The sequence below is a fragment of the Physella acuta genome, unplaced genomic scaffold (genome assembly GCF_028476545.2).
Source record: "Physella acuta isolate Inbredline_101_S28 unplaced genomic scaffold, ASM2847654v3 ptg000550l, whole genome shotgun sequence".
NCBI lineage: Eukaryota > Metazoa > Mollusca > Gastropoda > Physidae > Physella > Physella acuta.
In genome coordinates this window covers 228,901-255,252 of record NW_026732069.1, presented here as the reverse complement: position 1 = coordinate 255,252, position 26,352 = coordinate 228,901, and the positions used below count along the sequence as shown (strand labels likewise).

At 33.9% G+C, this 26,352-nt stretch overlaps 1 protein-coding gene across 1 annotated transcript in view; it reads left to right on the top strand.

Annotated features, from left to right (window-relative positions):
• The first annotated feature begins 14,854 nt into the window (after window positions 1–14,854).
• LOC131946293 (CD109 antigen) overlaps window positions 14,855–26,352 on the top strand; it is a 70,410-nt gene continuing 58,912 nt past the window's right edge. The window contains exons 1-13 of the mRNA XM_059306986.1: window positions 14,855–14,866; window positions 15,076–15,229; window positions 16,190–16,260; window positions 16,375–16,500; window positions 16,717–16,756; window positions 17,267–17,351; window positions 18,942–19,038; window positions 20,806–21,030; window positions 21,874–22,077; window positions 22,607–22,705; window positions 23,138–23,200; window positions 23,324–23,515; window positions 25,603–25,752. Of these exons, the coding sequence (XP_059162969.1) occupies window positions 14,855–14,866; window positions 15,076–15,229; window positions 16,190–16,260; window positions 16,375–16,500; window positions 16,717–16,756; window positions 17,267–17,351; window positions 18,942–19,038; window positions 20,806–21,030; window positions 21,874–22,077; window positions 22,607–22,705; window positions 23,138–23,200; window positions 23,324–23,515; window positions 25,603–25,752 (1,518 nt within the window). The remainder of the gene's footprint in view (window positions 14,867–15,075; window positions 15,230–16,189; window positions 16,261–16,374; window positions 16,501–16,716; window positions 16,757–17,266; window positions 17,352–18,941; window positions 19,039–20,805; window positions 21,031–21,873; window positions 22,078–22,606; window positions 22,706–23,137; window positions 23,201–23,323; window positions 23,516–25,602; window positions 25,753–26,352) is intronic.

Here is a 26,352-nt window from a genome sequence, read left to right as displayed (position 1 = left end):
GATGTACCAGGACAAACGCTGGGTCAAAGTCTTAAAAAATGATGGACATTTAATCATAGCAGATTTATATTTTTGCAACGAAGCAACAAAAGAAAGAAAAAATTAATTAAAAAAATTAAATAAATAAAATAAAATAAAATAAAATAAAATAAAATAAAATAAAATAAAATAAAATAAAATAAAATAAAATAAAATAAAATAAAATAAAATAAAATAAAATAAAATAAAATAAAATAAAATAAAATAAAATAAAATAAAATAAAATAAAATAAAATAAAATAAAATAAAATAAAATAAAATAAAATAAAATAAAATAAAATAAAATAAAATAAAATAAAATAAAATAAAATAAACACACGAAACTGCGACGACACTAGATGCTAATCTACAAATATTTAGTTGATTATTCTTTAAATAACGAAAAGAAAGGAATTAAAAAAATGCGTATACTTATGTTTGCACTGCCTTTCGACAAAAGGACAACAAGGATCGGTTTGTCAGAAGAAAGAACGGTAACTCCACCAAAGTTAAATTCGTACTCAACAAAAAATGTCCCTGATTTTAGTTTAAGCACCGACGTGTCAAAGGTCAGGTTGGTGTTTTGTTCCGTGAAGACAATCTTGACTATAGATTTGAAGCCACTGAACGGGTAGGTGGCGATGACGAAACTTGTACTGTAGGAACTCCATGGTGTTATTTGTTCTACAACTTGGTCCTTGAATATCCAATGAATGAACATGATCGCTTTAGTTTAACATCGATAACAAATGTAAGCTTCATCTACAAAATTTTACAATTATATATATATATATATATATATATATATATATATATATATATATATATATATATATATATATATATATATATATATATATACATATATATATATATATGTATATATGTATATGTATATATATAAATATGGGCGGTTCCATGACAAATGATCTCAGGACAAATGATCTCAGACAAAATATCCCAGACAAAATATCTCACGGACAAATGATCTCAAGACAAATGATATCAAGACAAATGATCTCAAGGACAAATGATCTCACGGACAAAAGATACCAGGACAAAATATATCAAGACAAATGATACCATGGACAAATGATATCAGACAAGATATCTCAGACAAAATATCTCACAGCAAAATTTTAATAGTGTATTGGTTGATTTTAGTTGATTTGAGCATTTTTTATTGACTGTCAATATGGTTTTGTTTACTTTTTTACGCATTATAATTGTGAATAAAATGAATTTGTTAAACTTAATTAACAAAGCATCAAACGATTTATCAAACTTAATCTTTGTAACAGCTTTTGATTTGAAAAAGTAAAAATTAAAACAAACGTACCCCTTTAGCTTGAAAGGTCTAATAAATGACAATGGTTAAAAAAAAAAGTAACATTAATGTTCAAAACTCTCTAATTATTTTTGAAATATGCGAAAGGGTCATCAGGTTCGTAACGTAATACAATTGTTTTTTTTATTGCAGCATCAACTCAAACATAACGCTTACGTTTTTTTTTTTTGCTGAAAGGTGCATGGTTATGATCACACCTCTCCATTACTATGTGATCATCTATTGTTTGAACTCTTGCTCGACATGTTCTAACTTTACATTTCCAAATCTCTTTGCCTGCTACACCACTTATGGCTTTAATAAACATAAATTCACCAGAAACTAATGTCCTAAAACCTGTCTGTAAGGTAACTAATAAGGCCATAGCTGAGTAAGCATCATCAATACTGCTTTGTTTGCATGCATACTATGACATACTTAGCTCCGCGATGACCGCTGTCGTTTAAATAAGCATTTGTCACCTGATCACCAAGGTGTGACCGACGCATAAAAATAGACTTTAGATGCTAGTTGTATGGTCCATGGAGGTCGGTTGTCTTTCCCTTAAGGCATGTCTTTCTATCAAAGCAGGCGGCCACCTTGATACGAAGGTGTGTCGTTATTGTTATTTCATCCGCTTTTACCTAGTTTCATCCACCTGACTTGGCAGGATTGTCTCATGTTTGTCAAGCCCACCGACTCAGTCTAGCGAAAAAAATGCTTTAATATTCGCATACTATATTAGTAATCTTACTTTTAAAATGTTTAGTGCAATATGACAAATTTATAAGGTAAACATTTCTCACAATTATTATATAGGCATAGACAATATTAAGTATAGTAAACAAATAAAATATGACAGTCAATAAAAACATGTTCAGATCAACTAAAATCATCCAATACACTCTTAAAATTTTGCTGTGAGATATTTTGTCTGAGATATTTTGTCTGAGATCAATTGTCCATGGTATCATTTGTCCTGATATATTTTGTCCTGGTATCTTTTGTCCGTGAGATCATTTGTCCTTGAGATCATTTGTCCTGAGATCATTTGTCTTGAGATCATTTGTCCTGTCACCATATGGGCATATATATATATATATATATATATATATATATATATATATATATATATATATATATATATATATATATATATATATATATGGGCATATATATATATATATATATATATATATATATATATATGGGCATATATATATATATATATATATATATATATATATATATATATATATATATATATATATATATATATAGATGTATAGATGTATATATATATATATGTATATATATATATGTATATATGTATATATGTATATGTATATATATATGGGCATATATATATATATATATATATATATATATATATATATATATTTATATATATATATATATATATATATATATATATATATATATATATATATATATATATATAAATATATATGCCCATATATATATACATATACATATATACATATACATATATACATATATATATATATATATATATATATATATATATATATATATATATATATATACATCTATACATCTATATACATATATATATATATATATATATATATATATATATATATATATATATATATATATATATATATATATATATATATATATATATATATATATATATATATATATATATATATATATATATATATATATATATATAACATTGTCAACCGATATCTCGCAATCTGAGGTAAGTTTCCCGCTGATGCCCTGCCAACTGGTCGTTATGGTATAGGTCTCTGCCAGTTACTGACGCTGTAGCCCTTAAGTGCGGGTTAGCTGTCCGATTCAGTCTTTACACTATGAATTACTTACCCTTGTGTTGGAGTTGACAGTGCGGGTTAGCTGTCCGATTCAGTCTTTACACTATGAATTACTTACCCTTGTGTTGGAGTTGACAGATGTGAAAGATCCACCGGTTATAACAGCAACAGCACAATCAGCTACAACAACACTCCCAGACATGTCAACGGAAGTCCCTAGAACCTGCATGCTGCTGAACTCTGGGATTCAAAATACAAATTTACTTGCAACTACTTACTAACGTAATGTCCTATTTACAGTTTGTTATAAATATAATTTAAGTATGCTTTCAAAAGATCATAATAGCAATTGAGTAATTATCTTAGAAGTGTGATAAAAAATATGATTGAGCTAAAGAGTACAAAAAAAGCCTATCAACAAGGCCAAATATGCCTTCAACTATGTATGCCCGAAGTGGAATTGCAGAGCCATGTCACTCCATTGAAAGCTTGAACCAAAAAATTTAAAAAAGTACTGCTTTATGTCGCGGATACCTAGAGGCTTACAAAATCAAATATAACAACAGGCTACAGTCTACGACAGAGCCTTAAGATAAGATGGCCTCAGTGCCTACTGTTTTTACCGTTTTTGAATCAATTGAAATTTAATTACTTTCAAGACTTTGAACGATGACGCCGCCGTTTCCATACTGCATGGTGCCGAAACTGACTTGAGGTCTAGTGTCAGTTGAGTTGCCAGCCAAGGCCAAGGTCACTTTAACGGTGACCCTAACGTCGGCTGTCACGACCACGATGAAACAGTCGAACGTCTCACAGTAGGTGATCACGTGATATCGTGTGGAGAGCTGAGTCAGCGGCAGGACCATGAACGTCCCACGGGATTTGAAGCTGACACTGAAACATGTGCGAATTTCATTTGATCGAAATTAAACTGAAGTCAGTTCGGTTTTTATATGAGTACTAGCGTTCCCGACACCCGCGCGTTGCCGCGGAGATAGAAGAACGTTTGACAAAATATATTAGGATTTCACCAACGCGTTATCAATTATAATTATATGTTCTTAGACGCGTGACCTTCTTTTCTAAAAATGAGTTATTTAAATGTAAACAATGCCTGTTCTTGGATCATAAATATCAGGACACGGGTTTACCTACACTACCGCATGAAAACCTTGAGTGTACATTAATCACTCAACGAAATAATATGGTAGAACTCTACGTGTGACCGAGACGTACAGGGGTGCTCTCAGGGCCCCCACCCCCCGATTACACTACCGCATAGGCGCGGCGTACGACCCCCGGCTCCTTAAAAGTAATAGACGCCATCGTACCAAATAGCATCCTGTTAATAATGATGCAGATTTCATCATTCGCTAAAATCCCAAAAATGAACAGGCTTTTTTTCTTTAACACGTAAAAAAGTATTTGACAGGTTTTAAAATTCAGTGTGACTGATGCAATATGCTAGCGTTACTAATGGTCTATTATTAGATGCTCGATCTCAATTTCTGACTGGCTTGTCAAATAGTAGATGCTTATTGCATCATTCGCAAAGTGACGAAACTCTACAGTAGGCTCCTCATATTCAAAAAGTTATTTTTTTCATCTTTGGCAAGGTGACGAAACTGCACTGAAGGATTTGCTCGCGTTACAAAGTTATTTTTAGAAGCGTGTTGTAGTTTTACCACTGAATATTATAGTACCCCTTTCTCGCAATGTGGTACGCTCGATTAACGGATGCTAAGTGCCAACATAGTTGCTCTAAAACTCTGGGCGCCAAACCGTGTATTGACGAAAGTTGTACCCTATATGGCGCCGCCCATAAGAAACGTTAGTTTTCTTTTTCGCAGAAATATTCTCGGGAGTATTCTCATCTACTCCCTAAAGTTTCATGGCACTCGGATGAACCGCATCCGAGTTTTATTTTTTTATATACCGTATATAGAGAAAAAAAAAATCGCTCCCCCCCCCGGAGGGCGCCGCCCTTGCAATATTAAACAATATTTTTTTTTTGCAGAACCCTACTATTGAGTGATCTAAACATCTCCCCAAAGTTTCATGGTACACGGATGAACGGTGTGAAACCAAAATAGACTTTTATATTTATAAACCGTATATAGAGAAAAAATCGCAGCCTCCCGTGGCGCCGCCCTTGCGAAATTTAAAAAGGATTTTTTTTTTACCGAACCCTTCTTTGAATTGTTCTAATTAACTCCTCCAAGGTCTCATGGCTATCGGATAACGGTGTCACACTAAAATCGACTTTTATTTTTATATACCGTATATAGAGAAAAATCGCACCCTCCCGTGGCGCCGCCCTTGCGAAATTAAAATGATTTTTTACCGAACCCTTCCCTAGAAATTTATAATGAACTTCCCAAAGTTTCATGCCTATCGGATGAACGGTGTCACTGCAATTCACTTTTATTATGTTTATATACCGTATATAGAGGAAAATCGCACCCTCCCGTGGCGGCGCCCTTGCGAAATTAAGAATTATTTTTTTAACAGAACACTTTCCTAGAGTATTCTAATCAACTCCCTAAAGTCTCATGGCTATCGGGTGAACGCTGTCAAACCAAAATCTACTTTTATTTTTATATATCATATGAAAAAAAAACAAATTGCGCCCTGCCGGGGCGCTACCCCTGCGAATTTGAAATTATTTTTTTCGCAGAAACCTCCCCAGGAATATTCTCAACAACTTCCCAAAGTGTCACGGCGATGTGATGAGAGGTGTAGTAATGCATAAAGGACAAACACACAGACACACAGACACACAGATAAGCATACATTGCTTTTTATATATATAGATGGGCGTAGCTAAGTCTTGGAGGTTATATGAGCAGATGTATTTAATGATGGGCCAAATTGAAACAATAGGTAAGACATGACATTTTAAATGTATCAATAATGGTACAGACTTATGTATTTGTATAGATTAATGAACTAAATGCTGTTAAGATTTTATGAACATTTTTAAAGGATTTAATTTTTTTTACAAAACTTGAATTTTAATTTTTCTGAGTTATTAGCATGAGATTATATCTTTGTCTATTTTAAGGAATGTATTCACTCAGGTGTTACTATTCAATGAATCACTTGCTAAATTGCAATCTTTCTTTTGTTAACAATTCATATTCTTAAGAATATGTACAGAAAAACAAAGTTTACTTTTTAAATAAAAACTGCATAAAACGTTTTAATAACAAGATAATATGCAATAATGCACTAATAAGGAGAATTTTATTTTTCTATAAATATATAATTATACACTACTATTTAAATAACTTAAAAGAATATATCATAGTTCCCCAAATCTAGCTACGTCCCTGATTGTGCTCAGTGTTTCTTCCAGACTTTTTTCTCCGGTAAGACACTTGAAATGTTCGGGGGGGGGGGGGGGGGGGAAAGGAAGACTTTCTTTGGGGGGGGAGGGGGCGGACACTGTTAAAAGTATATATTTTCTATATAAATTATATAAATTTCATTTCGTTCGGGAGGGGGGGGGGGGCGGTAGATGCCTGGAAGAAACTCTGAAACTCTGATTGTGCTACATTATTCAACAAAACCTGAAAACAAGTTCTGTAGCAGACACAACTATGTCGCCGTCAGCTTTCACGTACACGGCGCTGTTGGACACACCGGATGTTGACAACATCAGACTATAAGGTAAACTGTGGACAGACAAGTTGACAACATCAGACTATAAGGTAAACTGTGGACAGACAAGTTGACAACATCAGACTATAAGGTAAACTGTGGACAGACAAGTTGACAACATCAGACTATAAGATAAACTGTGGACAGACAAGTTGACAACATCAGACTATAAGGTAAACTGTGGACAGATAAGTTGACAACATCAGACTATAAGGTAAACTGTGGACAGACAAGTTGACAACATCAGACTATAAGGTAAACTGTGGACAGACAAGCTGACAACATCAGACTATAAGGTAAACTGTGGACAGACAAGTTGACAACATCAGACTATAAGGTAAACTGTGGACAGACAAGTTGACAACATCAGACTATAAGGTAAACTGTGGACAGACAAGTTGACAACATCAGACTATAAGCTAAACTGTGGACAGACAAGTTGACAACATCAGACTATAAGCTAAACTGTGGACAGACAAGTTACATCAGACTGTAAGGTAAACTGTGGACAGACAAGTTGACAACATCAGACTATAAGGTAAACTGTGGACAGACAAGTTACATCAGAGTATAAGGTAAACTGTGGACAGACAAGTTGACAACATCAGACTATAAGGTAAACTGTGGACAGACAAGTTACATCAGAGTATAAGGTAAACTGTGGACAGACAAGTTGACAACATCAGACTATATGGTAAACTGTGGACAGACAAGTTGACAACATCAGACTATAAGGTAAACTGTGGACAGACAAGTTGACAACATCAGACTATAAGGTAAACTGTGGACAGACAAGTTGACAACATCAGACTATAAGCTAAACTGTGGACAGACAAGTTACATCAGACTGTAAGGTAAACTGTGGACAGACAAGTTGACAACATCAGACTATAAGGTAAACTGTGGACAGACAAGTTACATCAGAGTATAAGGTAAACTGTGGACAGACAAGTTGACAACATCAGACTATATGGTAAACTGTGGACAGACAAGTTGACAACATCAGACTATAAGGTAAACTGTGGACAGACAAGTTGACAACATCAGACTATAAGGTAAACTGTGGACAGACAAGTTGACAACATCAGACTATAAGGTAAACTGTGGACAGACAAGTTGACAACATCAGACTATAAGGTAAACTGTGGACAGACAAGTTGACAACATCAGACCATAAGGTAAACTGTGGACAGACAAGTTGACAACATCAGACTATAAGGTAAACTGTGGACAGACAAGTTGACAACATCAGACTATAAGGTAAACTGTGGACAGACAAGTTGACAACATCAGACTATAAGGTAAACTGTGGACAGACAAGTTGACAACATCAGACTATAAGGTAAACTGTGGACAGACAAGTTGACAACATCAGACTATAAGGTAAACTGTGGACAGACAAGTTGACAACATCAGACTATAAGATAAACTGTGGACAGACAAGTTGACAACATCAGACTATAAGGTAAACTGTGGACAGACAAGTTGACAACATCAGACTATAAGGTAAACTGTGGACAGACAAGTTGACAACATCAGACTATAAGGTAAACTGTGGACAGACAAGCTGACAACATCAGACTATAAGGTAAACTGTGGACAGACAAGTTGACAACATCAGACTATAAGGTAAACTGTGGACAGACAAGTTGACAACATCAGACTATAAGCTAAACTGTGGACAGACAAGTTGACAACATCAGACCATAAGGTAAACTGTGGACAGACAAGTTGACAACATCAGACTATAAGGTAAACTGTGGACAGACAAGTTGATAACATCAGACTATAAGGTAAACTGTGGACAGACAAGTTGACAACATCAGACTATAAGGTAAACTGTGGACAGACAAGTTGACAACATCAGACTATAAGGTAAACTGTGGACAGACAAGTTGACAACATCAGACTATAAGGTAAACTGTGGACAGACAAGTTGACAACATCAGACTATAAGGTAAACTGTGGACAGACAAGTTGACAACATCAGAGTATAAGGTAAACTGTGGACAGACAAGTTGACAACATCAGACTATAAGGTAAACTGTGGACAGACAAGTTGACAACATCAGACCATAAGGTAAACTGTGGACAGACAAGTTGACAACATCAGACTATAAGGTAAACTGTGGACAGACAAGTTGACAACATCAGACTATAAGGTAAACTGTGGACAGACAAGTTGACAACATCAGACTATAAGGTAAACTGCGGATAGACAATTTACATCAGACTATAAGGTAAACTGTGGAGAGACAAGTTGACAAAATTAGATTTTGTGGCAAAATCTAGACAAACAAGATGGTTTTCACGATATAAGTCAATTAAAATCATCGTACATACTATTAAAATTTTACTGTGAGATATTTTGTCTGAGATATTTTTTTCTGAGATCATTTGTCCATGGTATCTATTGTCCTGATATATTTTGTCCTGGTATCTTTTTTCCGTGAGATCAATAGTCCTTGAGATCATTTGTCCTGAGATCATTTGTCCTGAGATCATTTGTCCGTGAGATATTTTGTCTGAGATATTTTGTCTGAGATCATTTGTCCTGAGATCATTTGTCATGGAACCGGTTTAGAATATTTAAGATTTTACGGTCATATTCGATTATGTATCTTATTATTTAAACATAATTTTAGAGAACACGTTAAAAAACTAATTAAGCTAAAATTGAAGCCAAAGAAAGAATAATATAATTCAAACTTTTTAAACACCTACTCGATTATCACATAAGACAACAAAGATCCACATATTGAGTAATTAGTTAGTGGCAAAATGTTTTCAGCTTGTGGTGCTGAAACTGAAATAATTAAGATAAAAACAAAGTTAATAAATTAAAATTTCCGAAACTCTAGAACATTTGAAATAATATATTTTCGATAGAGGTAAAATACATGTTTAAATTTGGACGCCCCTTATATTTTTTGGATAAAGCAATCCCAATACGTTTTTGATTAGAATTAAATAATAACTGTCTTCAGTGTTCTAATTTTTTTAAAAATAAAATTGTTAATGTTTTTAAAAAAAATATTACAAACAATTTTAAGATAATTGTGCACATTAGTAGCTACATAACAGAGTTTCTGAACACTGGATTATATCTTAAAATAAAATTCTTAAGATTTAGAAAGTAAATACATTTCCTTGCAAGAAACAATACTCTATTAATGTAGAAAGGAAAAAAATAGCTGTTTGCACTATTTCACCTGTTACTGTAACGAGCTGGTCGCCTACACAGACTAAAGTCAAGCTTGTAGAGTTGAAATCGTGTTGCGATTTTGGGAAGGCCAAAACGAATTCTCTCCCTTCATTGCGGGCACACGCTGGATAAAATTTAAAAACATTTTTTTGGAAATTATAATAATTTCTGAAACACTAAAGTGAATTTAACAAAAGAAGAGGCTTTAAGTTTGGCGTTTATTTTTTTTATTAAATATCAGGCTAAATTGTTTTAAAAATATTTTTTCCTCCCTTTTACTATGGATTAATTCAATTAACATTAACGTTGATGAAAAGTTAAGTAGAGATGAACTTTGTCAGAGGGATGTTTTTAAAAAATTCTTATATAAATATATATATATATATATATATATATATATATATATATATATATATATATATATATATATATATATATATATATATATATATATATATATATATATATATATAATATAATATAATATAATATAATATAATATAATATAATATAATATAATATAATATAATATAATATAATATAATATAATATAATATAATATAATATAATATAATATAATATAATATAATATAATATAATATAATATAATATAATATAATATAATATAATATAATATAATATAATATAATATAATATAATATAATATAATATAATATAATATAATATAATATAATATAATATAATATAATATAATATAATATAATATAATATAATATAATATAATATAATATAATTAAGCCTTTATATTTTAAATACAAATGGTAGCTGCAGTGTGGTTAATTCAATTAGTAATAAAACAAAAGTGTTAGTTACCTCACAAGTTAAAGACACTTACTTACCCATAGTATTTGTAGCTGTCTTTAACTTGTGAGATAACTAACACTATCTGTTTTATTACTAATTATATTTTAAAAGGACGCTTCTCCTCTCCGTAAATACGACACTGTTGGTGAAACTATCCATTATTTAATAATTTTGCGTCTATATTTATTATATGCTAGTCAAAAAAGTCAAAAAAGTTTAAAAATGTTATAACCTGTGTAAGTCACTACCAGAATTATCAGACAGTACACCTGCATTTTGAACCTCTGCACAGACGCTGTTAATTTTGTGCAGCTCGTTCACCATTCCTTCCCTATCCACCAGAAGTTGACAATGAATATTTAAAGCGACATTAAAACGTTACCTTCTTCCCGAATCGCCGAGACAAAACCGTAAACCTATAGAATTCGTCAACAGGCTGCACTAGCAATTAATAGTTAACTATCAGCCTTTAACTAATAGCACAATCAATGTTTAAACCCATCTATGGATAAAAGGGTATTGTTTGTTTTACGGAGAGAGAAAAAAAAATGTATTGTACTTGACTGGAAATGTTAACAGATCTAAAGACCAAGTCCATCCATTAACATTACTTTTTATCTACAAGAAGTCAAGCGAGCAACTGAGGACGGATGCTTAGGGTCGGCGTTACGTTACAGATAATCAGTGGATAAATTATGTAGTGCTAAAGAACACAAAGCGAACGGTGAAACAATGGTGTTTTAGGTGTCCTCATAGGCAGCCCTGTACACATTAATGTTTTAACTCAAGTCGTTTATTGTTTGCCTAGCGTTACTGTAACGTTGTCTTTTTATTTTTACTATAGCAATAAGCGGTAAAGACAAATTTCTCCGATCTAAGGAGTGATCATCTTGATACTAGCTGTTTTTGCCAGTTGACAAATAAAATGAAACGTGCCAGGGGGGGGGGGGGGAGTTAATAAAATACAAGTCATTTCGTCTAGAATTTAAAAAAAAAACTTCGCCAAAAATTAATTTAATACAACATGATTGTATGTGGTGGGGGTGGGGGCGCAACTCAGTTATTGGTAACTTATCTTTCCTATACTTGTATAATATACATGTCGCAAGAGTAAATTCAGTTTAAAAATAATTTTTAATTCTACTTTTATTTTATTGTATTTTATTACCTATATGTTACATTAACGAAGAGCTAATTAATATAAGCATTGGCTTTTAATGAATCACGTTCTTAACTTTCCAAATATTTTTGACGTACTATTTATAGTTCGCTCTTATTTGATGTCAATAGACACATTTTAAAATTAAGTTGTATTAGCGTAATCGGGATTTTCCGTCCCTTTCAGCATCTAAGCTGAACGCGACACACCCATTTGCAATGGCAGTCATCAAATCACACGATTTAATTATTAAACAATAGTCACTAGGTCTAGTCCATCTAGCCTATTCGTACCGTTGCCTTCCTTTGTTGCATGCAACAAGATGCTGGTGTTAGTTCTTTTCGCGGTTGTTATTACAGCCGTGTGTGCTAAAAAGTGAGTAAAATCTTATAAGAGGGTTTATAAATGCTAAGAAAGAGAACGATCTCAATGTTTTTATTTTAGTATGAGTTTTGTCCATTTTACATTATAGTTAGTAAAAAACCACTATCGGCACCTAGATCTAGACTAGATCTATAGTATGGTAAGTGAAAGACAGAGATCTATTTGATGCAAATATTTGGAGACACATGTGATGTGTGTTGTTTCAACCTTTATTTCACTACATCTCCTCTGGTAAACCGAAATCACATTACTAATAATTACACTGATACATTTTATACAAGGTACATCATGATATTTTGATGACTTCCATCTTGTTTGACGCTTAAACAAAAAGATAAAGGGTATCGCCACTGATATAAAACTCTTCTTCTTCTTTGTTTTTAATTGAAATGTTGGACCTGATTTCATCCAACAAAATTAAGTACAAAATACAACCATGTCTGCTTTTAGTATATGCCCCCATAGCTTTTGTTCTTAGACGGGTTACTGTCCACAGCCATCGAGCCTAATCTGACCGAGGGTTCGAACTAGGGACTTTTCGGTTTAGCAACCATGAGCTTCACAAACCCGACCAACTCTACCCCTTGAGTGAAAGTTACAACGTTACACTACATAGATTCCCCAGTATCCAACAGAATCACCTAAATATCAGTCCAGTATGGGACATTCATTCTGGAAAAAACACTTTACACGCGTCGAGCAGTTATTGATCTACACTCAATCGCTGTAGACACCCTCTTTAAGTTAGATCCTAACTTAACTTTTAGTGTAAGACATGCAGAAAAGGATTTAATTTCTCCAGGGGGGGTCAATGAATATCCCACGGTCTTGTGGCCGGGTTTGCTCAGCACTCGTGACTTTTGGAATTTTCCTCATTTTAAAACCATAATACCAAGATATTTTAGAGCCAAGTGTACCACAATAATAATCTCTTTGCCCCCCCCCCCCCCCCCGAAGAAATTCTACCGCCCCCCCCCCCGAAACAAAATGGAATTTATATAGAAAATCTATACTTTTAACAGTGTCCGCCCCCTCTGAAATTTTAGTGCCCCCCCCCCCCCCCCGGAGAAAAAAGTCTGGAAGAAACACTGATAATCGCCCGATCGTTAATTAAGAAATAGCTTTTTTGAAGTTTAGATACAAGTACAATAAAAATATATCCATTTACAAATTAATTCTCAAATTGTCATCGAATAATACACGCTGTAGTATTGATCACCTAAATTTTGTAAAACATAATTTTAAAACAAATCACGCAATCCTCCGTTCTACACTTACATTTACATATAACACAATTACCAGAATATATTCTCGAATAATCCAGCTCGTATGTCGTCATCGCCCCGTCAACGATCCGCCCCAACATGGACTTCACCATCAGCGTCAACATTCTCAAGGCCACCAGTTACGTCACGGTAGACGCCCAAGTTCTAAGGGGAGAAACTCTCGTGGCTAGTGGTGTGAACGTTTTTAAAGCCGGTGAGTGAACGATTCTTTATGTCAATACCTGTTGATAATTGTTGTATCAGCTATTTCCGTATTGCTTATCTCCAACGTTATTATTGCATTACGGGCCGACCCACGGCACAACGTACGCCGCTATTTAGTGACGGGTGAAGACTTCCTGAAAGACACAGTTGTCCAAATATGATGTGTTGGTACATACTGTTGCGCATACCTAGAGAGAGAGAGGGGGTGGGGCAGGAGGAGGAATAGAGAGTCGGCGTGCGTGAGTGCGTGGTGTCCCGCACGGTTGGGCGACGTAGAAAATTATATATATATATATATATATATATATATATATATATATATATATATATATATATATATATATATATATATATATAGATTATAGGTGTCATAATTATTGTATAAAACTATGCAACTATTGTATCACCAATGACATAATTGGGGGAAGTCGTGGCCTAAGCGATAGGCTGCTAACCCGAACGTCTCGAGTTCGAATCACGTTAAGAAAAATAAAGGCGGGTGGGTAAAGTGCTGACCATACATTTATGCCTAAGTCAAGAAACGTATGAACCCTAACCCTAACCCTAACCCTAACTCTAACCCTAACCCTAACCCTAACCCTAACACTATGTCAAGAAACGCATGAACCCTAACCCTAACACTAAGTCAAGAAACGCATGAACTGCACTTCTTCTCCCTATTGGATTGCTAGGTCTTAAGAGGATTCTTTACTTTTTGTTTTACTTTTAATGACATAATTGCTCTTTCACCAACATCATTATTGTGGTATCACCAATGACATTTATTTAATGTTGTGACACCTGTGTCAATATTATCGTGTTATTTTAACTCACATAGACCAAAACGTGTCTGTTACAATTCGGCTTTTCTGTAGCCATACTTCGATAACAAATTTAAAACTGAAAAAAAAAAACTAAAATTATGTGTTATTTTTTTCTTTCAAAGGTACCCCGAGTACAATGACCATAAAAGTGAGCCATATTTTATTATTTACTTATTTTAAATCATTGAAACGTGTACCGTTTATATTTCCCTTTTAAGAACTAAATCTTCAAGCACACTCTTCGATGATATGTTTTTCAAATTAGGCAGTTTAAGATTTAAAAAAAAAATAAACAAAAAAATAAAATTGAAGTTTGAGTTAGTTTCAGTTCATCAAATCCTCTAATGTTTGCCCCAGCTCCCCGCTGACCTGCCCGACAGCGGCTACACCCTTAAAGTCATTGGCGGGGGTGGTTTGGAGTTTGAAAAATCAGAAGGTCTCAGCTACAACAGCAAAGAGGCTTCGTTGTTTATACAGCTGAATAAGGCCATCTTTAAGCCTAGTGATACAGGTAGGTAGACGTTTATATAAGGCCATCTTTAGTGATCACGTAGGTTGACGTTTATATAAGGCCGACTGTAAGCCTAGTGATACAGGTAGGTAGACGTTTATATAAGGCCGACTGTAAGCCTAGTGATACAGGTAGGTAGACGTTTATATAAGGCCGACTGTAAGCCTAGTGATCAGGTAGGTAGACGTTTATATAAGGCCATCTTTAAGCCTAGTGATACAGGTAGGTAGACGTTTATATAAGGCCGACTGTAAGCCTAGTGATACAGGTTGGTAGACGTTTATATAAGGCCGACTGTAAGCCTAGTGATCAGGTAGGTTGACGTTTATATAAGGCCATCTTTAAGCCTAGAGATACAGGAAATTAGAAGTTTATGTAGCTCCATTAAACATTTTTTTTCTTCTTTCTTTTTTCCCACCTCAAACATGTAATTTACAGCGTCAGTTTGCCTTGCATGTTCGCTTTAGTATTAATTTTTATCTTCGGCTTGTGAGGATTGATACAGATTTACAACAGTAATACTATGTAGCTCCATTAAACATTTGTATTCTAGTTTTTTTTAATTTTAACTAGTTAGTTCTTTGTTGTTGTTTTTTTCTCTCCAATAAAACTTCCATTTGGTATTTCATGACTGGTTGGCCTTTTCTTGTGCGTTTGCAAAGTTTTAAATGGTTTTGTTTCTTATGGAATAAATACGATGACATAATGGCATAAGAACTAGACTACAATAAGGTGTGCAAACTCGGTTAGCTTGACCGCCTAGTTCACTGTGCTCAGTCCTTAGATGCGAAGAGTCAAAAGTTCAAATTGTAACCACCTATGGACAGAATTCTCCTTTGACTGTAATTTTTATTATTATTTTGTATCCATGTTTCTATTATTGTAATGACAAATTATGCTTTAGTTTTTAGGTAATTTAGGCTTTACTAATTTTACAGTAGCTAAATCTATTCTTTGCAGTGAAATTTAGAATTTTCGGCGTGAATTCTGATCTACAGACTTACAATGAAGCAATGGATGTTTCTATTTACGTGAGTAATTTATCTAACGATAACCGTGCGAATTTGATTCAATACACAAATATATGAATTGTTTTTTTTCCGAAGTTACTGGACTTAACAAAAATTGTATTTTTATGGAGACAGGATTCACATGACAACAAGATCAAACAGTGGGTCAAGGTCACTCCAGTAAAAGGGGTCATCGCCCAGGAGCTGACCCTTTCGTCCAGACCAGTTCTTGGGGACTGGAAAGTGGCCGTGGAAGCCGGAGTAACATGTTTTCAATATCTAGTTTTTTGTTAGACAGCCATTCCAATATTTTACTATGTAAAATGGTTTCTACATAAAACCATAATTATTAATCCTATACCTATACGATATAATAACTTCACTTGAAATATAAAGGTGAGATAATTGCCGTTGTTAAATGTAATATTTGGATATAGACTACATTTTGATCAAACAGTTTTTCAACTTTGTTTTCAGGACATGAAAGAAGAGAAATCCTTTACTGTAGCTGAGTATGGTAAGTTTTTTTTCTTTTAGTCTGACAAAATAACACCTATTGACGTTTTCGTTTAGTCTCCTATCATATATATCATATTTGTATCTCTTTATTCCTGCCTGTCATTTATTCGTATGTTTTTTATTCGGTGCAAGTATTCAATGACTGCTTACTTTTTTCTGTGTATGTTTGAGTAACCTTTCTTTTCAGAACACACAAAAATTCAGTCAAATAAAACAGTCACGCACTATCAAACATAGTTCGTGAACAATAAAGCATTAAACTTTCATAAAATTATTTTTGTTTCTTTCTTGTAGTTTATTGTCCTCATAGCATAAAATCTGACATTTCTCGTAATAAATAGATTAGAAGCTACAATAACGACAATGATACTGATTATATACTTGACATTTTTCTTTAAATACATTCTATAATTTCTTTGTTTAAGCTTTTATGCTACTGAAATCGACAGTATTAAGTCTTTATTATTGCAATTAAGTTTTTAAATTTAAAAAAAAAATCAATTTTCAGTTCTACCCAAGTTTGAAGTCGAGGTCATCATGCCACCCTACGTTCTGACCAGCGATTCTGACATCACGTTTACCGTTAAGGCGAAGTGAGTTGATGTGATTTGATTGACACTATTTCGTTTTCTTCGCACTTTAAATCTAACTTTTAAACACGAAATTACGACAATTTAAGCATCGCTTTAATCAGATGAAAAAAATATTTCTTACACTGGTCCTAGGTACGATAAGTAGGTTTTCTTTTTTTTTTCTTCAACTTTTGAAATATTTCCGATAACCATACGTGGTATTTCCGGCTCTTTAAATCCTTCAGTATTTTCTAATTATATATCATATTCTCGTGAAGCAGCATATTCTATAAAAGCTCCCCTTCTGTGCATTTCCTTATTTTTAAAAAGTCGGTTTTGAATATTTATTTGTTTTTTTTTTTTGTTTTTCCGTTTGGTTACAGGAGAGAATCTGCACGATGTGTAGAGCTGTAAAATAGTATTTAGGAAGAGAACAATTTAAAAAAAAAACAGACTGTTAATCACAAATTAATTTAGAGACGTTAATTAATTTATTGATTTATTCATTGGTAGATTAACCACATTAGTTATAAAAGTTCAGAACAATGACTTTACTTATAGTGAATAGTGACGTCACATGATTTACTTACTTTTTACAACAATAATGGCGGCTTCCATACAAGATATTGTTGCCTATTCAAAATTATAACGCATTATATAGCTAATTCCTGTCGGCTATAGCTATAACCATACGTCCGTTTGCTATTGTTATTACATTCCAACACTTATATTAATTTTCAACAGTCCTTTTTATTTGAGTATACAATAAATTTCTCTGGATCTAGAATCTATAGATCCGCTGTTGAAGGGAGTTATTTATAGATCTAGAATCTAGGTAAAACCAAAATTATTAGTTAAAAATAAAAACCATTTTAAAATCAGAATAAATTATTGAGTTTCTTTATTAAACTATTTTAGTCCTTAAACATTCGATATAAATCTTTCCTTTTTAGCTTCACGGATCATATAAATCAAAAATAAAAGTGATTTATCTATCTAGGTTCTAGACACATCATGTCAATGAGAAATTTTTTTTTTCAATTTTTTTTTAAAGTGAAAGCTAAAGATGGCTATCGGAACTTGGTGGGATACAGGGCAGGTGAAGTAGAATTCACCTGTTTCTTTGACGTCAGCATATGCCGTGGATAGTGTGGTCAGTGCCATGCTCGGCCTAAATCCTTGTTTTAAACGATAAAACATGTTATCTGAGACTTGGCGGAACACTGGGCGGGTGAAGTAGAGTTGGGTAGGTGTATAGTTTACCTGTGACTTCAGCATATGAAGAGATAGTGTGGTCAGACCCATGTTCAGCCGAAATCTGTGTTTTCAAAGACAAAACATGTCTGAGTTGTGAGGACACTGGGCAGATGAAGTAGAGTTGACCTGTTTTTGTGACCTCAGCATATGAAGAGATAGTGTGGCCAGACCTATGCTCAGCCGAAATCGGTGTTTTTAAAAGACAAAAACGTCTGAGGTGTGCCGTCTATTTTAATGTGGGTTCTGGTTTTTGTGACGATAAGTGACAGACGTGATGTTTATTATGGATGACCCACAGCTATCCAAGGGATGACGGGTAGTCTAGTAGAATATTCAATCTCGCATGTTCTACAGGTACACCTATGGGAAACCAGTTAAAGGAAACGCGAACGTCCAAGTAAACGCACACGGCCACCGGCTGGCGATGACCGTCTACCTTGAGTTTGTCGCGGTAAGTGGCGTGTCTCACAGCACAATAAAAGGGGAGATGACCAGGTATTGTATGAAATTTTAATAGTTGGCGAAGAGTTATCTTTATTACTAGCTTTTACTTACTTTACCGAACAAAAAATCATTATCCGAACTTTGAATTTGGAATACTCATATCCACACCATACAAAAAGGGACCGGCTACCGGCATAACATTGCGAGTTAGGAAGGGAAAACATCGCGCCGTTTTTTGTTTTACCATAGCGTAGCATGGGTATAAGCTACTATGAATATAAAATATTGTGGTATCAATTGAGTCGTTTTAGAGGCTGATGTAATAATTGCATATCATTATAAATAAAGTGTAAAATTAAATAATAGGTGGTAGTTTTTATTACATATTCGTCTATTTACTCTAGACAACTGACATTTAGTGAATTTAAAAAAAAGGGAAAATATAACACGACATCAGGTAACATGTTTACAAATAATTTAAATATTTTCATTAAAACAACGACTTAAATTTTTTATAAAGATTAACAATACCAATAATGTACTTAACCAACAAAAGTTTTGACTAAGCAGTTTAAATTTCGCTTTCAATTTACAAGTTGTAATACACAACCTCTTGAACTGATTTATAACTGGTTAAAAATAGTTTACAATGTGCTGTTTAAAAGTAAACAAAAAACTTACAAAATGTCACAGTAAATGATGCATTTTTAAAATTATGCTGCTGGGATATTGTTATGAAACAAATATTAATTATCACTAAATATGTATGCATTTTCATAGATATTTTAAAACTATCAAGTCTATATTAGAAAGGAATTTTTCTTTAATCCAAATAGATATCGGCCAAGAGGGTTAATTTTCAATCCCTTACTATTATATTTCTGATAGTTTGGTGTTTTTCTGGATGCGTTCGGAAACTGACTTATTTACTAAAAAAACCAACTTTGTATCTTATCTTATTGATCTAAATCTAGCTGTTAAATATTTATACATATATATATATATGTATATATATATATATATATATATATATATATATATATATATATATATATATATATATATATAATAAAAGGCCGCGACCAGTCTATATCAACTTTCATCCACTTTAACGCAATTATTTATTTCAGAGGAGGGGTCGGCGTTGTCGAGTCGGTAGAACTGAAGTCTCGAGTTCGAACCCTCGGGCAGATGAGGCTCGTTAGCTGGGGACAGCCACTCTTCTAGAAGAGACAACTCCAAAATCAAACAACTGCTACCTTGTAGTTTCTTCTTGGTTGGGCAAAAGCTATGGAAGCGAATCCAAAAAGAAAAGCAGGCTGAAATCGGAGTCAATGGCTTTAATGGCGCCTAACCAGTTGACACGTATACTTAATTGTGTTGGAATGGATCCCTTCCAACACTAAAACTAAGAACGAAGAAGAAGAAGAAGATTTCAGAGGGTTTGAGAGTAAATTGCCTACTGAATAAAAAAAATCACATGTTGCAGTTTCATGCAAGTACCCGATCTAATTCATGTGTGATTAACACTTTTTTTATTTATGGGATTTAAAGCTATTTAGTTTTAGTGATTAAACGTAATGAGTTGTTCTTTGTTTTAGAAAAGGCAGTTAAATGTTGCAAAATCGTGATTTTATGTATATAAAAAATACCAATACTCCCGAGAAACGTTTTATTCGCTAAAATTGCGAACCGAATGAAGATAAAAGTTAAAAAAAAAAAAAAAAACTCACACATATTAAAAACCTGATCTTTATTTTCAAAACTTCGTCAGATTGATGGAGAAACTAGGGTGATAGTACCCATGTCAAAGCTCAAGGAAATTAGGCGCTCACTGGATCATGTCACCCTTAAAGTCTTTGTCAATGTGACCGAGTCCTTGACCGGAAACCAGATGTCCGGCAGCGGAACCGTCACCTTGTACGACAAAGGTGTGAAACTTGTGTACCTGGAGAACAACCCCAAGTCTTTTAAACCGGGTCTACAGTACATTGCTTATGTAAGTACTTTACCTTATTTTGCTGATGTAAGTTCTTTGGAATACATTGGCTATGTATGTTCTTAAAACAATAATTCAAACGAATTACATATTAGCTAGTAGTAACCTTTACCCTACTTTGAACCTAGTGTATATTTTTACGGTACTACTTTAAAACATTGCCTATTGAAGTACTTTACATTATATCGCTATTTCGAGTCTTTTAATGTAAATAGAAGGTGTAAGTTCTTAATTGATCTATGTTACAGTATATAAATTATAGAAGAGCTTTCTTTAACAGGAGTAAATCAGCTAAAACTTACAGTTTATTGTCATTTTTTGTTATTGAAATGTAAAGTGCATTGCCAAATACAGCTATCAAATTATATACACATAGCGTTTCACAAATTTGATTATTTTACGTTTTACAAATATGATTATTTTAAGTAAAGTAAAGTTCCCTTTTCAAACCTGAAAATAGAATTCACTTGTTTCTGTGACCTCGGCATATGAAGTGATTATTTTACTTATTACAAATTTGATTATTTTACGTTTCACAAATTTGATTATTTTAAGTTTCACAAAGTTTATTATTTTACTAATTTTACTTATCACAAATTTGGTTGTAATTTACTTATCACAAATTTGGTTATTTTACGTTTTTCAAATTTGATTATTTTACTTATCACAAATTTGATTATTTTACTTTTCACACATATGATTATTTTACGTTTCACAAATTTGATTATTTTACGTTTCACAAATTTGATTATTTTACGTTTCACAAATTTGATTACTTTACGCTTCACAAATTTGATTATTTCACGTTTCACAAATTTGATTATTTTAGTTTTTTTTCCCAAGCTCAAACTCACCCAGCCGGATGGACTCCCTGTCAGTTCAACCAGTGAGAATATCAAGGTCAATATCAGAGTCTTCAACAACAGCTGGCACTTTTTCCAAGATTTGAGCGATCACATTCAGAGCCAGACCTTGAGCGTCCCTAGCAACGGTCTAACCCACATCGTCGTCCAGACACCACCTTATGCCGAGATAGTCATCATATCTGTGAGTGTTGGTTATAGGCTGTGTGCAATCGTACGTCTTACGGGTTATCTTATCTTCTATGTTGTTCTAAATTAAAATCTAAATGGTTGGTATTTGAAACAAGGGGTAAATAAAACTTGAACTTTGTTGATCTGATGTACTATCTTTACTTAAGTTTGGATTGGGGAAAATGATTAAAAATTACATTTAGTTATTCGATGTATTGTCTTTACTTAATTTCGAATTGGTGAACATTGAAAAGCTTTATTTAGTTTCCTGATGTATTGTCTTTACTTAAATTCGAATTGGGTAACATTGAAAATTTTATTTTGTTTTCTGATGTATTGTCTTTACTCAAGTTTCGATTGGGTAACATTGAAAAATTTAATTTACTTTCCTGATGTATTGTCTTTACTTAAATTCGAAATGGGTAACATGGAAAATTTGATTTAGTTTTCTGATGTATTGTCTTTACTTAAGTTTCGATTGGGTAACATTGAAAATTAGTTTTAATTTTCTGAAGTAATGCGTCCGTTTATTCCGTCTCTAGGCAGACTTCCGTGGCGTGCACGAAAGACTGAACATAAAAAAGAGCAACTCCCCCAGTAACTCCTACATCCAAATCTATCTGAACTCTTCTTCTATAAAGGTAATTAAAAAAAAACCATATTGTATTATTAGGTGAATCATGTATTTTTTTAAAATTGGTATAATGCCATAGAAATATGATGTTTTCTTGTAACAATAATAATGATATGTAATTAATGGTAACAGGCTTTAGGCATGAATGTCACAAACACATTTCTCTATGCTGATAGTAGCCATATGTTAATCATAGCTCATATGTTGACTATAGGGCTGGTAAGTAGGTCACCAACCAGTTCTATGGCTCATGCAGGTTTTATTGAGCCGTAGAACTGGTTGGTGACCTACTTACCAGCCGTATAACGACTAAGCAAACCGTTTTCATTTTTTACTACGTACAGTCAATCAGTTTCATTTTCCAAGTTTTAATTATACACACGCACACAGTTCCATCATACACATTTCGTGTGAAATTTACTGTAAACACTTGTTCTAGGCAGGGGATACAATTCAATTTTCCATCAACGGTACTGAAGAATTGCCTACCCTTGTTTACCAGGTATGCTGTTTATTTTTTTCAGTAAAGATTACCGTACACATACCATTGATGAATCATTAAGTAAACCGTAACAAATTAGTTAACAATTAACAAACCCTTACAGATTAAGTTTTCTATAAACAGGTTCTCTCCCGAGGCAACATAGTAAAATCTGGCACCATAAATGGCAACAACCAGAAGAGCGTCAATTTCTCCGTCGTCTCTGAGCCCAACATGGCGCCCTCTGCCAGAATCGTCGTCTACTACGTCAGACCAGACGGTGAAGTTGTCCCAGACAGTCTTAGTTTTGACGCCTGTGGCGCTTTCAAAAACAAGGTACACACACACTCTCTATAACATTCCTCTAACGACATCAACTGAACAACTAACTAGAAGATATAAACAAGGTACAAAAGTACTCTCTATAACATTCCCCTAGCATGATCAACTGAGCAACTAACTAGAATATACTAGAATACCCGTCATCCGTTGGATAACTGTGGGTTTCGGGGGTCATCCATCAAAAAACATCACGTCTGTCACTCAGAGGCATAGCGAGCCTTCCCGGCGCCCGGGGACAAACTTTTCGATTTTAACCCCCCCCCCCCCCAAGATTTCGATTTTCAACCCCCCCCCCCCTCAAACTTTTGATGTGCACCCCTCCCCCCCCCCCACTCAAACTTTCGATTTGAACCCCCCTCAACCTTTCAATTTATTTTTCCAAACCATTTTGGCGCCCCAACATACGTCCCCCGCCCCCCCCCCCCCCCTTCACCCCCCCGCCTCCCCTCCCCCCCCCCGCCTCCCCTTCCCCCCCCCCCCGCCTCCCCTTCCCCCCCCCCCCGCCTCCCCACCCGCCCCCCCCCTCCTCGCTACGCTACTGCAGTGTCACTTATCGTCACAAAAACAGAGCCCACATTCAAAAATATGTTTCTTATCTTTTAAAAACACCGAAAACACCGATTTCGGACTATCCCTTCATATACTGACGTCACATGTGACCTACTCAACTCTACTTCACCTGCCCAGTGTCCCGCCAAGTCTCAGACAACATGTTTTTATCGTTTAAAAAACGATTCCAGCCGAGCATGTCTCTGACGACACTATCCTTTCATATGGTTAGGACAAAGAAACAGATGAACTCTACTTCACCTGCCCTGTATCCTGCCAAGTTCAGATAGGCAACTTTATCATTAACATCTAAAAAAAAAAAATTGAAAAAAAAAAAATCATTTTTTATCATTAACATCTAAAAAAAAAAAAATTGAAAAAAAAAATCATTGACATATTGGTCTAGAACCTGTACCACTCGCATGAGAGCGGACTACGCTACAAACTTAGCTATTTACTCGTGACGTCACAAATGAATTTTTATACTATACTTTGATGCAACTTGATTTCGAGCGTCTAGTCTAGAAGTAGTAACTTTCAAATTAAATTTTATCTTAAATTAGCCAAACAAAGATTTATATAAAATAATTAAGGCCTGAAATAGATTCTAGATGTAGAATTTACATTAAGTCTAGATTTAGAATTTACATTGAGTTTAGTGATCTAGATCTAGTCTAGATCTAGATCTAGGCTAGATTCATAAATTTCCTTCGACAGCTGATCTTTAGATCTAGAGAAATTTATTGTAAAACTAAATGAAAAAAGACAGTTGAAAATTGATATAAGTGTTGGAACGTAATAAATACAGCAAACGGACGTATTGTTAAAGTTATGACCGACAGAAAATTAGATTTAGAACGCGTTAAACTTTGGAATGGGAACACAATTTTCTTCGATAGACGCCGCCATTTTATTGTACTAAAGAGTCAACAAAAAACTCTGACGTCACTATCAAGGGACGTCACTATCCCCACAAAGTTTATTCAAAGTATTAACATTTTTTTAAAAATACGGTTAATTTAACAATGAATAAATCAATAAATTAATTAACGTCTTTAAATAAATTTGTGATTAACAGTCTGTCTGCATTAAAAAATTATTCTCTACCTACATACTATTTTACAGCTCTCCAGATAGAGCCGAACATATCAGGATACTTGATCAGGCAAACAAATAAATATTCAAACATGTAAACAAAGTTGACTTTTAGTAGTATATAGATAAACAAGGTACACACATACTCTCTATAACATTCCTCTAGCGGCATCAACTGAGCAACTAACTAGAATATATAAACAAGGTACACACATACTCTATATAACATTCCTCTAGCGGCATCAACTGAGCAACTAACTAGAATATATAAACAAGGTACACACGTACTCTCTATAACATTCCTCTAGCGGCATCAACTGAGCAACTAACAATAATATATAAACAAGGTACACACATACTCTTTATGACATTCCTCTAGTGGCATCAACTGAGCAACTAACTAGAATATATAAACAAGGTAATTCTGTGTTAAACAGGTGACCGTTAACCTGGACAAGACTGATGTTGAACCAGGAGATGATGTCACTGTTGTCACCACGGCTGACCCTAAATCTAACGTCCATTTATTGGCTATTGACCAGAGCGTCTTGCTGCTTAAAAGTGGAAATGACGTCACTGCTAATGATGTGAATATTAGCACTTAACTGTATATATATATATATATATATATATATATATATATATATATATATATATATATATATATATATATATATTTATATATATATGAGAGTAGGTTCGTTTGTGTTCAAATCTTCTAAATAATTTTCGATATGGGTCGGCGTGGTCAAGTCGGTAAAGCTCATGGTTTAAACCGAAAATTCTCGAAACCGAACCCTCGGGTAGATGAGGCTCGTTAGCTGGAGACAGCCACTCTTCTAGCAGAGACTATTCTAAAATCAAACAACTGCAGTCTGGTAGTTTGGAAAAAGGCTATGAAAGAAAATCCAAAAAGAGAACTAGGCTGAAATCGGATTCAATGGCCTCCATGGTGTATAACCAATTGATACGTTTACTTAATTGTGTTGAAGGAGATCCCTACCAACACTAAAATTAAGAACGAAGAAGAAAGATTTTCGATCCCTTATAGCCCCACCAGAGGCGTATCCAGGTTTTCGTTGTAGGGGGAGCGAAAAGAGCAAAAAAGGCGCCGAATTTTTAACACGTTCTATATACGTGTATGTCATTACTTCGCTATGATGTAAAATAAATTGAAAGTAGCACTC